General features: G+C 40.6%; 1 protein-coding gene across 2 annotated transcripts in view; it reads left to right on the top strand.

The window, feature by feature from the left end:
• The window catches only part of Ptprg (protein tyrosine phosphatase receptor type G), a 676,813-nt gene extending 662,559 nt beyond the window's left edge, over positions 1 to 14,254 (top strand). For both annotated transcript variants that reach the window (XM_041662359.1, XM_041662358.1), the window contains 4 exons: positions 1,130 to 1,276; positions 1,980 to 2,122; positions 8,821 to 8,956; positions 9,893 to 14,254. In XM_041662359.1, the coding sequence (XP_041518293.1) occupies positions 1,130 to 1,276; positions 1,980 to 2,122; positions 8,821 to 8,956; positions 9,893 to 10,039 (573 nt within the window). In that variant the 3' untranslated portion in view covers positions 10,040 to 14,254. The remainder of the gene's footprint in view (positions 1 to 1,129; positions 1,277 to 1,979; positions 2,123 to 8,820; positions 8,957 to 9,892) is intronic.
• Positions 14,255 to 15,054: the final 800 nt, after the last annotated feature.

Below are 15,054 nucleotides of genomic sequence, written 5' to 3'. Positions count from 1 at the left end.
TCTGGCCTTCAGGCATACAGACAGAATATTGTATACATAATAAATAAATAAATAAATATTTTTAAAAAATTGTAGTATACTTAGAATTTATGATAGATGATATCATAGCCGTTGCCACAAAAGTAATACATAATATATTTTTACATATATATTTTGAATATAAATGTGTATGTATGAAAATTGATAATCTGTTAATTTACTTGACTTTGGTAAACTTTACTATCTCTTCTATATCATGTATTATATTTCGAAAATACACAAAACTTACGTTTTAAACATCATTACTAATGATGTAACATCAAGTGTATATGAAAGCGATTGTAGAATAACAAAACTAAATGCACTGTAGTGGTTTGGCCATGTCTGTCATACGCTGAGAGCAGGAAAGATGTAGGTAGGAATTGTGTCGCGCATACTCACAGTGGAAGGTTTTGGCATGGTTCGGCAGCTAGGAACACTTAACACTGTGGTCGTTTACAGGCACACAGTATGAATATCAGAGAGTAAGGAGAAGCCATTCATGTGGATACATGTCCATGTGAGATGCTTGTAAGACAAAGGTGACCGGCTGGCTCTATTACCTGAGCTGCACCCAAATCAAGACACTGTTGAGATGTACTTAAATGACCCACGTTTATCACAAGACATAACCCAGAGAAAAGAGGGGCAGAGAACGCAGAAGCTACACCCTGGCCATTCTCCCTCATCCTCAGAGAGCAGGCATGAAGTGACAGCTCCGAGAGTCCCAGGCAGCTCCTTTCAAAGCTCTGTCTGCATGCATAAAGATGTCAGCGTGCTGGTTATTCTGATTACACTTTTAGTGTAATTTACGGGGTCCAGCCACTGCGCCTGGGTGTCACCAAGGGGTTGTGCCCACTCTGCAGAGCAGAGTTGGGGTTGCTATGATGAGAGAAAGACGCTATGAAATGGCTATTACCAAAGTGCGATTTGTGATAGACGGCAGTAACACTGAAACCAGCCAGATGGAGGATTAATTCTATAAAATCAATTTAAAAGGTAAGTTGAGTGGTTTGGAAGATGGCAAACATGATGGGGCCGGTTTGCAAGAAAACTGAGAAGCAAATATTTGATAACACGGTAAGATAATTTATTTTCCTGGTCCCCAAAGGCCGAGGACGAGTTTGTGTACTGGCCAAGTCGAGAAGAATCCATGAACTGTGAGGCCTTCACTGTCACCCTTATCAGCAAAGATAGGCTGTGCCTCTCTAATGAAGAACAGATTATCATCCATGACTTTATCCTTGAAGCTACGCAGGTAACTTCACCCACATTTCCTCGGCAATTGCCCAATGTGCGCCCCATATCCTCTTTTAAGTAAGAATATACTAAAGTGATTTTGCTACCTTTGACGGAAGCTCAGCTGTTTGAGCAAGGCTAACTTTAAATGTGTGCATTTCTGTTTTTCCTTCCTTCAAATATTTGCCTTTTCCAGTTGGGTAGATGAGATGCTGCAGACTCTGGTTCAGCGTGCACACAAGGAGGTCTTCGGGCTTAGTGATAAAGACAGTGTATAAGATAATATTCAATATGGCAGAAAAATGCTGCTTGCTTTGACATCAGAACCATAGCCTCTCAATGTGTAAAGAAGACAACGCGACACCTTAATAAACACTATTTTCACATATAATAGCTCTCTTCCTAGAAGGATAAGAGACATTCCGTGCATGTCAGCAGTTTAAATGATACCTAAGCCCTCCCTTCTTTCTTTTCTGTTATGAGTCAAAGTTAGAATAGTTGGCAAAATGTCTCCTACAGGGTTTTTGTTTTGTTCTGTTTGCCTACTGTTGACTGGCGTGCTGTGTTTTGATGACCGGTGGGTCTCGTGCAGTTTAGGCAACTGAACACTGTTTAGCATTTCCTGTGATAGATGCTTTCTAGGGAGCAGGCTCCAGCCATTTGGTTACAGACATGGGAACTACTGGAGGAGAGGAGCTATGATTCTCTTTTGTTGCTTGCAGGATGACTATGTACTAGAAGTTCGGCACTTTCAGTGCCCCAAGTGGCCTAACCCGGATGCCCCCATAAGCAGTACCTTTGAGCTGATCAACGTCATCAAGGAAGAGGCCTTAACCCGGGATGGCCCCACTATTGTCCATGACGAGTATGTATCTGATTATGTGTATTAGACCCTGGTGCTGTTCTTATGGGAGTCATACAGAGGTTGAAAGGGAACACCTCCCTCTCTCTTTGATACTCCATGTTATTCATGTAGGGTACACACACACACACACACACACATACGTATATGTGCATATGAAACAGCTTTGCGGTTGTGTTTTCATTGGTCAAATTTCACATGGCTCCGAGTGTCCCTAGAGTGTGCATTCTAGAAGGGGGAAGTTACTGCACTTCTGTTCTTCATCAGAATGTCAGCAGGCTCTTACTCAAGGACAGGCACACCCTAACAGTAACATGTGGTATTCTCACCTTGCTGTATTCCCCCTGCTCAAGTCTGTTCCATTTCCAGGATGGTCTGTTCTACCCAAGATGACTATAGCACATAAAATCTCTGGAGATGGTTGTAGAGCAGACACTTGACTCAAACAACAACTGGTTTCTTATGTAACTAAGCTAGTTTCATTTAATAAGTCTCAAAAGTGTGGTCTGAGAACCTTTTGGGTTGTATCTCCACGGTCTTTCCAGATCACAAAAGTTAAGTTATATATGTTATATGTTACAATATACATATAAAACAAAGAGACCATCTGCCTTGTTCACTGCCTGCCATGAATATATAGAGATTTCCAGAGCTACTTGACATGTAATCAAACTGTCACTCAAGATTAGTAGCAGGCACGGACTTCTGCTGTAACGTTTTCTAGTTTTAATTCCTAATAGCTTACATTGCTTAAATAAGTGAGAGTTTAGCTGTTATTATAATTTGGTCTTGAGATCAAGGACTGAAGACCGGTAAGAAATTCTATAAGAAAATACATTGACTGGAATCTACTCCTCCTGATGCAAACACACCCATAACTGCTTAGAATGACCAAGAACAGGATTGCAGAGATGGCTCAGAGGTTGGGAGCACTGATTGTTCTTCCAGAAGACCTGGGTTCAGTTCCCAGCGCCCATGTGGTTGCTCACAACTGTCTATAACTCCAGTTCCTAACATGCATATGCAGGCAAAACACCAATGCACATAAAAATGAATAAATATTTTTTTAAATTATCAAAAACATAATTTATGGCATTTACTCTGTGTTCAGGGAAAACAGACGTAGGGAGGAAGGGGCTTTCAGCCTAGAGAAATGTATAGTTCGTGTCAGCTAGCATCAGCCACACTATTGATGGGATCTAGTGTAAGATGGAAAATGCAGAAAAAAAAATGCTGAAAAGACACAAAGACTCTCCAGGGCTACTGTGAAGCTCTGACGTCACTCAGGAGAGTCCTGGGTGAGCAAGTCCATTGAGACACAGGAGACCAGCCCCGGGGCTCAAAGCCACTGCCATTCCACACTGCCTTCCTCTGGTTTTACTGGGGTCCCTCCTGTTCCCTCTTTCTCTTTCGGGCTGTGCTGTAGTTCTTTCTGGCTTCTTGTTCTCATTTGCTTCCCACACTTTAATTTGATTTTAGATTGTGATTCTTGGGTTTTGTTTGTAAGGATTTTGTTGCTGTTGTTGTTGTTGTTGTTGTTGTTGTTGTGAGACACGGTCTAGTTATATAAGACTGGACTATATTACTTTAACAGAACAGTAGTATTTGGTTTCCCCGCTAGGTTGCTGGCCTATCCAGTCTCAGGTTCTTGCCAACCTAAGCAATGTTGGGTACAGGCTCCATCTCATGGAGTAGACCTTAAGTCAAAGCAGATCGTGGTTGGTTACGCCCACAAGCTTTATGCCACTTTTGTACCAGCACATTCTGCAGATGGTCAGCCACACTTCTGGGAAGTGTGACATTAAGGGCTTTCCTCACGGGTGAACATCACAGGTGTCCTTGCACAAACTAGGCCCATGTACCCTAGGCCAGGTGTTAGAACCACCATTATGTGTGGTACCTGTCCTTGATGGAAATACTAAACAGCATCTGTATTAAGAGAGGCCAGCGGTAGTCCAGCAACGGTGGCATATACCTTTAATCCCAGCTCTTGGGAAGCAGAGGCAGGTGGATCTCTGTGAGTTCAAGGCCAGCCGGGTCTACAAAGTGAGTTCCAGGATAGTCAGGACTGTTATACAGAGAAACCCTGTCTCAACGCCCCCCCCCCAAAAAAAAACCCTCTGACAAAGAATAGCCAGTGGTAGGAAGGGGAAGCCAGCCCACAGAATGGCCAGCATACTCCACGAGCAGACCACGGTCATCTTGCTGTTCTGTTTGACTAGCTTGAGCTAATCTTTAAGAAGAGCTAGGAAAATGAAGAGAGGACTCCTAAGTTTAATCATTTAATTAGGACCAGTTAAATAAATGTTAAATTGTTTCCTTCATAAAATCAAATCAAGTACAAATGTTTTTGTTTTTTTTTTTTTAAAATACTATTTGGAAATAAGGCCAACTTAGTACAGTGTAGAATCCAACAGGAGACGGCACAATGAGAAAGAACCAAAACAAACAAAAAGAGTAAACCAAAATGGGGTAATCATAATGGATATTGAAATAATATATTTAGAGAGCTAATGGAAGAGTTTATGAAATAATTACAAACACATGCTATGAGCCAGGTAACAAAAGTAACTCCTTAAAAGTGAAAAATGCTGCCATTAAACGTGAAAGAGAGACACTGGAGGCAGAACAGGTGAGGCTGACCTAGATCAAGCAGAAGCTCGTTGGGAACTCTGACGTATCTGAGAGCCGATGCACAGGGAGATAAAACCCTAAGAAGAGCAACAGCCAAAGTGTTGGAGACAGTGAAGTGTCGAGTTCCAAATCTGAACCAGTTAGGAGCCATTTGAGCAGTCGCATTTGGAGAGACCCTGCATAACACAGCTTTACCTAGTATTGACGCAGGCCTGTGTGCACCCAAGGGGCACTGCGTGAGAGACAGTCTGCGGAAACACAGATGTGGAAGCCACGAGAGACAGTCTGCGGAAACACAGATGTGGAAGCCACTTGTGTGGAAACTAGATACAGAGCCACACGCCTTCGCCACAAAACATTAATCTTCAAAATCCGCAGTTAAATAAGGTTTTAAATCCTATTAAGGGAAATTAAAATTCTTACATGTGAAATTATTTATAAATAATGTATGTCTTAAGCAAGATTGAAACTGAAAAAGATAATAACAAATGATCAAAGATTAACTTTCTAAAAGAATCAAACTGTACTTCTCCTAAAAATGTCATAGCCCAATCTGCATTTATTGAAGTTCAGAAACAAACTTGGCTTTCAGTTTAAAAATCAAGGGGGAAAGTAAAACCGATAAAACGGCTGAAATACAGGTAAGTCTCAGATGAAAACAGAAAGGATGAAAAGGAAGCAAAGACAGAAAGAGTTAACAGTAAACAGACCTGGCCCAAGGAAAGATACAATGGTGATATCCAGAGAGGTGACATACTTCTACAGCCCCAGTTCTGAGGAGACAGAGGCAGGAGCATCAGGAGTTCACAACCAGCCTGGACTCTACCATGACAAGTTATCTTGACAGGGAGAAAGGGAGGCTGGGAGTGAACACTAACAATGAAGAAACCAATTTAGAGAAGGTATAAATAAGAAGAAACAAGATCTCCCATTTCTACAGCTTCAACGCATCTGAGAATGATCTGTTTAAGCTTGTTCTTTTAGGTTCTTACCACTCATAAATTATTTACACAAGCTAATTATAAATTAAACATCTGAAATTTACATATGTAAATGTAGGAATAAGTGGTAGGAGGCTGATGTGGGATTCCTCTCTATGCTGTGAATATGTTTTATTACCATTGGTTAATAAAGAAGCTGCTTTAGCCAATAGCTTAACAGAGCAAAGCCAAGGTGGGAAATATGAACAGAGATACAGAGAGTAGGTGGAGTCAATGAGATGCCAGGCAGCTGCCGAGAACCCTTACCAGTAAACCACAACCTCATGGTGATACACAGATTAATAGAAATGGGATAATTCAAGATGTAAGAGCTATCTCGAAACAAGCCTGAGTCATTAACCGAACAGTGTTGTAATTAATACAGTTTCTGTGTGATTATTCGTGTCTGAACAGTCGGGAAATGAAAGAGCAGTCTCCGCCTACAGAAGACTGTCCACATGCTGGTGGTTTGTGTAGCTGAATGATAGCTCCAGCCAGGCCTGGTGAGAGTATACTTCTGTGTATCTTGAGCACACTCTGATTGAAAAGCTAGAAATAAATACATTTAAAAGAAAATAAAGTGAAGATTTGAGACTGGTTACGTACAACATTATGTTAATAAACTTTAAGCGTAGGCAGTAGACAATGCATGCATGGTATGTGCCCATCTCTCTTATAAGCCACTTAGATTTGCTAGTTGAAATTTAGCCATAGTCTCACTGCAAGACTCGCTGGCCAGGGGCTGGAGAGATGGCTCAGCGGTTAAGAGCATTGCCTGTTCTGAGTTCAATTTCCGGCAACCACATGGTGGCTCACAACCATCTGAAATGAGATCTGATGCCCTCTTCTGGCTGCAGGCAGACACACAGACAGAATATTGTATACATAATAAATAAATATTTAAAAAAAAAGACTCGCTGGCCAGTTACTTCACCTGAATATGCCTCTTCAACATCAAGTGACGATGACAACATTGTAACCTCATTGGGAAGATGAACTCCATGTATGGAGTGGTCTAGAAAGAACATAAACCACACAGCCGTGAATACCAAGACATGAGTAGGAGAGAGTGAGGGAGAGAGTGAGCCCTCCAAGAGCCTGGGCCCCCCAAACTCTCACTGAGGCTACATCAAAACTGTACAACGAGAAGAGCACAAACTTAATTAAAAAGCACCAGAATTGCCATGTACATGCTAGTCTTACATATTTTTAAAAACCATGAGTAAATACCATCCAACAAAATCTAGTATAAGAAGAGTTACATAGTATGAGAAAATAAGCTTTATCTTAGCAATGTAACACTAAGTAAGTAGTACCAAAATGTATTGGTGAATTCAAGATATTTTCAAAGGGGATTTTAAAAAATGAACAGCTTGATAAAAATAAGTGGAAAAGCATCTATAATAAATAATGGAATAAAATGACAAGCATTCCTACCCCCACCAGTACCTTCAGCAAACAAACAAACAAACAAAAAAAAATAAGCCATTATTCTTAACCAGATATCACTTACAAGAAGCCCATCATACATGGTTTTCTTTTTTATTCCAAACTTGTGTAGCTTGACCATAAAAGACCATAAAGAGCATGTCAGCTTCCAGTGCTGGCACACTGAACATTCCAGAGTCTAACCAACGCAGTAAACACCAGAGACAGGAATAAACACCAAGAGACAAAGTCCCTCACCCGAGAGCCGGCAGATGACTAGGGTTTCAGGAGTTCTGCTGTGGCCTGTACAGGCACACTTTGTCAACACGATTAATGTCTGTCTGCATCAGCTGAAAACGGACAGCTAGTCCTGCAAGAAGAGGCCATTCTGAGGAGAAGCAGAGCCTCTGAACCCAGGAATGAACGTAAAACACGGTGTGCAAGGATATAGAAAAAACTCTGAAGCCCACGTGACCTAAACAGATGGAGAAAGGGCAAGCTGTTCGTGAAGAGAAAAACTAAAAGACCAGAAAAGCATGGCTTTCCTTGAACTCATCCATATATTCATGCAATGTAGCAAAAATCCTAACTACATTATTTATTCCTTGATGGTCTGGTTCCAAAATCACCATAAAACTGGGCAGAAGGGAACATAAGGTTTACAGGTATTTTGAATATGAAATGAAAATTTCCAGTACATGGGTTTGAAGACATAGCAGCAGTAGGCATTTGTAACCTAGACTTGAAACATGAAAAATAAAATTAGAAGGTATAAATAAATCTTCACAGACAGAATTCTCAAACAGAATCCCCCTGCCCCAAAATAAAAGATGACCTAGATTTACATCAAACTGGACTGTATTTTAGGGAGACAAAAATGATCATAACAAAGTTTATAAAAACTAAAGAAAGGGGGAAAGACTTGAAACATGTACTAGAAATACTATAAAATCATTTATAAAATCATTTGAAAGAAATAAACCTAACAGATGTATCCAAAGTTTATTAATGAGGGAAGCTCAGAAGAATAAATGGGGATGGTCAAAAAAAAGCCTATTAAGAACCTTCCTTGTTCTTAATCACCCATCAACTTACCAAAGTCTTTTAAGCTTTAAAATGAGGAGCAATTAGTATCCCACCTGGGAAGACTATGGACAGGTGGTGGTCACTTTGAGGGAGGGCCTATGGCACTTTTGAAATTTTCACTTTGAAATTTAATGTGAAATTAGTTTTAGAAGTGGTGGTGCAGGTCTTTAATCCCAGTACTCAGAGAGGCAGAGGCAGGCAGGTCCCTGGGAGTTCAAGGCCAACCTGGTCTACAAGAGGTAGTTCTGGGACAGGCTCCAAAGCTACAGAGAAACCCTGTCGCAAAAAACAAAACAAAGTTCTGATTCCTTTTGAGCCGCATATATGCATACATAGTGATAGCCATGAGCTCATAGAAATTCTCTTGTGCAAACATAACAGTGTGAGTGTAGCCCCCTGCTTTCTCTGTATATAACTGACATCAAAGTCATCATTGTAAACCAGCATTGCCACAAACAATAGGCACCAACCCAGCCTACTTAATGCCTAAGAAAGTACGTGCTGGTACTTAGCGTCTACTGCATGCAGTCTGCCTGTACATCTGAGATTGCATCCTCCTTTTCTCCTCCCCAGGTATGGAGCGGTTTCTGCAGGAATGCTATGTGCCCTTACCACCTTGTCCCAGCAGCTGGAGAATGAAAATGCTGTGGATGTCTTCCAGGTGGCAAAAATGATCAATCTTATGAGACCTGGAGTATTCACAGACATCGTAAGTAGTTTGTGTCTATGTCAAACCTATCACATGCTCCTCAGATCTATACCATAGGCCAGGGGTTCTCAACTACGGGTGTCGACCAGGAGACATCTGGCAATATCTATAGAGACTTCTTGCTTTTCACAACTGGACGGAAGTCTGTAGCATTTAGTGTATAAAAGCCAAGGCTACTGCTAAACACTGTGCCACACACAAGACAACCCTTGCCAACACAGAAGTATCTAGCCCAAAATATCAGTAATGTAGTTTTACAAAAACACCACTAACAACAACAAAAAAAAAAACTTTGCTTAAGAGTAGAATGTTGTCCTGTTACAAAATAGGGATATTCCATGATCTTATGAGCCACAAACTCTGAAACAGGTTCTAGACCAGAAGGATATGAAGAAGGTATAGAACTCAACGATTCATCTGGCTGCCATTAAAGTTTCTTAATAAGATTTCTGCTGTTCTTGTCCCTCTGAGAATGCCTTTTTGGAGTATATTTCTTGTGTGGAAAGTCCTTCTGTATAGGTGTTGCTTTTATTGGTTAATGAATAAAGACACTGCTTTGGCCTGTGATAGTGTAGTATAGAGCTAAGCTGGGTGGAGGGGGGACTAAACTGAGTGCTGTGAGAAAGAGGCAGAGTCAAGGAGATGCCATTGGAGCTGCCAAAGGAGAAAGATGAAGGCCACCAGCTGAAACCTTGCCCTAGGCCACAAGCCTCATGGTAAAATATAAAACAATGGAATGGGTTAATACTAGATGTAAGAGCTAGCTAGCAATATGTTTAAGTGGTTGGCCAAGCAGTGATTTAAAAGAGTTTCTGAGTGGTTGTTTTGGGTCTGGGCAGCCAAGAACGAACAAGCACCCCTCCTAGTACATATTTCTGATCGGTGTTTGCATCTTAGATAAAATGTCTGACCCGTGATTCCCCTCCTGTCTTCCAGGAACAATACCAGTTTGTCTACAAAGCAATGCTCAGCTTAGTCAGCACTAAAGAAAATGGAAATGGTCCCATGACAGGGGACAAAAATGGTGCTGTGCTGACCGGAGAAGAATCAGACCCTGCCGAGAGCATGGAGTCTCTGGTGTGACTGGACCCCCGGAAAGGGCACTTCATTTGTAAACTTCTGAGACTTGTAAAGACAGAACTTTTTTGAGGCCTTTTTTGCCAGACTCTAGGTTATACAATAACCCAGTTACTTTTTTACACTGATAAAAGTTTTGATATTTATTTTTTGCCATTTTATGTCTTAATGGTATCCTAGTGAGCATTTGCACCTGTTCATTTCACACAGTGAACCGCAACTTTACCCAGTTTGCACTATCTGATCAGTGTTACTGCCTATAACCTAATACTACAGCAAACCCTGATGTGACATTCCATGGCGACATACATGCTCCTCTCTAGTTCCGTGCAGTGAAGGTCTTGGTTATGACAAGGAACCTCAGTTTTGTTATTATTCTAAAGCGACTGCATTTTTCTAGCAGGCAACACTGTCTTTTTCTTGGTCCCCCTCTTTTTTAGGCACCGTTCAGTACTATACGCCTTCTGTTTTCATGGAGTGGATGGGCGTCGTTTCCTATTGCAGGACCACAGGTTAAGGGGAGCCCCTAAGAAGTCTGTTCATGTCAGTTCCATGTGTAATGGTTGAGGGATCCACTAAGAAGTGAAGAGGGCTTAAGAGTTGCTTCATGTGAACATCTCCTCTTAGTTACCAAGTTATATTCACAGTTGAAATGTGTCAAAATAAAGAATCATTCTGTATTACAGATTTCACAGTAGCTATGTGGACAGTGTGTGTTATTTCCATCCTGACTCTCTGAAGTAGCTGCACCCTAAAATCAGGGCTGTCTCTTACAACGGAAAGGTGACACTGTTTCGTACAGTTTTCTTAGGACTTTAGTTAATCTCCTCTAAGACTTTTTGGTATAGTACCATACCTCACAGTAGCTCCAACAACAGAAAAAAAAATAGGTATTTAAATTTATATGTAGTATTCAAAAAAAATCCCTACTAACTACTCCTATAGCAATCTAATAAAAAAAAAACTACCTATAGACCTCATTCTTTTCTTTATTGTTTTGCCAAATGTTTCATAATAAATCTCTAAATTACATACATATTCTACTTAAGATTGAATTGGAAATATATTTGGGAAATTCCTACAGCTGAAGCAGTCTTATTTGGAGAAAGAAATTTGAGTTTTAAAGAGAAGATTCAGTTTTGAATGAAGGGTGACATCTCCATTGTAGAGTAGGTTTCATGAGAAGGTTTGTGGATATTCATGAGCAGATGTACACCAGTAAAAGTGGTGGGAGTCTTTAGTAAGTCCTAGGTCCAGCTGGAATGGCTTTCAGCCCATACTACATTATGGGAAAACTGGAAGCATTATTAGGAGATTTTATTTGAGTTTGTTTTCAACCAAACAAACCCCACTAAACTTTTCACCAAGATCTGTGTCTTCCTTTTCCCATCTCCTTTTGAAGGTCAGCTTCTGTCAGACTTGAAATCATCCCCCAAGCTTGGGCCCACGAAGGGAACAGGGTTTGGTTTCCTTATTATGCCAGTAAGCTTTACCTTGAGACCCTGCGCCTGCTGTCACTATTGAGGCAGCATTGCAATGGGAAGGAAGCGTTGTTCTTTGTGAGCTGCTTGTCTGAAACTAGTCACAGATGTACTGTAGAACCAGAGCTGCTATGGAGGGGGTCACAGCCCAAGTCCAAGGGTTTCTATGCACGGGCCAGACCCAAAGAGTTCCATGAAGATACTTTGTGCAGGCTAAACTAGGCTTTTGAACACATGGAGAACTGAGAGCCTGGCTTTCATGAATGGCTAAACATGGTCTGTAAGGTGTCTGTGCCAGATAGCAAACTAAGCACATTAACCATTGCACATGTGTGCGTGCGTGCACACACACACACACACACACACACACACACACACACACACTTGACCCCACCAGAGGTGTCACCCTGCACAATTCAAAGAAGGACTAACTGTTGCTACAACTCTAGCGCTGAGCTAGAAGGGGAAAGATTCAGACTGTGGAGTTTCTTAGCCAATTAAACAGATTCTTTTTGTTGTACACAGATTTGATACTAGCTGATGCTCTTCAGTTAGATGCTTGGTGGCTCTGCCATTCGGAATTAACATTCAAGTTGGAGTTCATGGACTCACAATTTGCCCTTAACAAAAGTAGCCTTGATTAGAAGACAAATAGCAAGTATTACTTTCTGTGCTATTCACACAGGACATTGGATTTGTGGAATTGCATATTCCCCACAACTCTGGGACTGTCTCTTACATGAGTGCGAGAATAAGGAGAAAAGAAGGGGATGAAACAACCAAAACAGAAATAAAATCAAGATGGGGTAGAAGCTCTCTGTGGGCAGCCTGCATATCTACAGCAGGCTTGAACCAAAGCCTGCAGATTCCAGCCTATTGCTATGTGCCCATTTTGCCAAAGTGGTCCACATCCCCTTCACTAAGGATAGTCACCATCAGCCATTTTCAGTTCTTTTGTATCTTCACTAGTCTTTGTTATTGGCAAAAGACATTTTGCATCTTTCCAGAGGCAGAGAGTTCCAAAGATGTTTTCTTTGAGACATAAACACATTGCTTAAGTACATAATAAGGTTATAACCACTTGCAGTCAAAGGGAAGGGATATGGCTAGTGTATAAGTCCCTAAGATGCTGTTTGCATGTAAGATTTACCTCTAGGGAAATGAAAGACACACGCCAAACGCAGCTGAATTGTTAAAATTAGGTCAGGTGGACGCGCTGGACATCAGAGATGTATTAGAGACATCAGAAAAGTTTCTTGTACCTCAAACCATGAGACCATCTTTAATGTTCCTTTTTTGTTAATCATAAGTTACCTTCTGAGCTTCAAGAATAGTACAGTTAGTTCAGTGATTCTCCTAATCTTTGTGCAAGTTTTGAGAGCCCGTTGTGAATAGAAGAGTCCGGTAGAGTGTTCAAGATGGAAGAGGGCTTATGGTGTTCGAGGGACAATGAAATCCGTAAGTAACCTGAGTTGTCTTATAAAGGCGCGGCACAGCTGCCTTCTCATGACTTTTTCTTAATTGCATATATGCTATATTTAAAATTAAAATATAGATACCAATTTACCAAAGATACACATAACTAATTCTAAGCAAAAAATAAATAAAAATAAAAAACCCAAATGCATCATAATTTAAGAAAAAGTAATCATAATGTAGTTGTCTTAAGGCTTTTGCAGTTCCACTGGAAAATGTATTTTCATCCCCTGTGTTCTAAAATTTCTGTTCAAATGGTGCCAGTAAATTTTTATACGAAGGGAAAATGCCTGCTTTTTTTTCTCTACAGCAGCTGTACCTTCACAGAACCCTTTGCATTTTCCCTTAGTTACCACTCACACACAATATTGGTTTTATTTATCTCTAGAAAGAAGGCATGATAAAAAGTATATATATATATAAGAAATTATAATGACATTTGGCCTCTACTTTTGTCTTAGCTGTTAAAATGTTTTTAGTATTTTTGTTAAATATTTGCAAAGGGAAACATTTTCTACAGAGGATAATTAATTTCAAGAAAAATATCTTGAGTTTTAAAAGATAAACATCTCCAGAAAAGGAGACAGTCAATTTTATAAAATGTCGTAACTCTCCAACATTTGGGGTAGTGATTCCTCTTTTGTTAGGACATTTGAAACAAACTAGCAAGCAGCCATCATTTCTAAAGATCCCACCTTCATGTCGAAGCCTGTTTCTTTCACTTCCTTTCCAAATAGCTAAAAAATCATTAAAACTGTAAATATTTTGTTGCTTGAGTAAGCATCTCCTGGGAACTTTGTATCTATGGTATATAATCATAGAATTTTATATTTTCATATAAAGCTAATTTTTTTCTAGTTTCAACTGTGTCATAGTTTTCTGTTTTGTTCTGTTTTGTTTCCGTGGTGGATATGTGAACTTCTGTGTACTGAAGTAGCGAGAGCCATCTTTGCATTCCAAGAGAATCCAACGTGTGTTCCTCCTTTGAGGCTGTGGTTGTGAAAGTCGGGCTTGCTTTTTAATCCCATCGACCATTAGTGCAATAGCAGGTAGACATGACTAGTTCCCGAGTACATGTGTCGCACTGACTCATTTTGGAAAAAGTGAATTTTTTTTTTAAATGATTTGTTCCGTGGGGGCAGGGGTTTTATAACCTGGAAAATTTCCCTTTTTCCTTCTGTTTTAAACTATATCAAATCATTCTATTATAGTGTTATTTAATATGTAAATTGTATTGCTATACATAAAATAAAGTATGGTTTTTGATGTACATCTTAGCATGGAGCATTTCTATGAGATCCCGCTTCCCTTTTTTTAAATCACCTTAACACTCAGTAGCCCTCCGTCACGGTAGGAAATGAAAGTCGGCGGTGGCCTTTACAAGCAAGAGGTCATGCTCTTGCCCTGATTTACCGATATTCTTCCTCCTTTTCTAAGGAAACAAGACCAAGTCTCACCAGGTCAAACATTCCCCCTGCTTTGTGACGTCCACCAGTATCTCAGCCACGCTGGGAGCAACTTCCCGCCTGAACCTTTGCTGTCTAGGAAGGAGGGTGGATGGCAGCAAGACACGTGGGGAGTCATGGAGTAGATGTAGGATCAGTACAAGTTCTTCTGTGTCCAACATGAGTTCTTAGTTTACCATTCCCGTGTGCATGGGTGTGGGGAGGGGTGCGCCTGTCCTGGAAGAATGCATCTCTCCCTCAAGTTATACCCTTGGTGACTCTACTATCAGATTACTACAAATTGATTGTCTATATAAATCCTGATCAGGCAACAGGTATATTTTATTTGGCCTATATTTATTGTAATTCCTGTCAGTTACGGACATTTATAATCTCCAGTAATGAAACTAAGGTTCAATTTCTTCAGATTCTTTATCTGCAGGGCTCAGGGGGTGGTTCTGTGGGTTGAGTTTGGTTCTCCGGCACCTATGTAGAAGTTAGGTACTGTAATACACAGCGCCTGTAACCCTAGAGCAAGAGAGGTATAGGTGTGAACAGAGAAGGATCTCCTATGGCTTGCTGGCAATTCATCGGAAGCCGCAGGCCCCGGAGGGAATGA

The sequence above is a fragment of the Microtus oregoni genome, unplaced genomic scaffold (genome assembly GCF_018167655.1).
Source record: "Microtus oregoni isolate MIOR12 unplaced genomic scaffold, Mior012 000013F_ref0000133, whole genome shotgun sequence".
Lineage (NCBI taxonomy): Eukaryota > Metazoa > Chordata > Mammalia > Rodentia > Cricetidae > Microtus > Microtus oregoni.
Note: the sequence above shows the minus strand (reverse complement) of the source record. Positions and strands in the feature narration are given on the sequence as shown.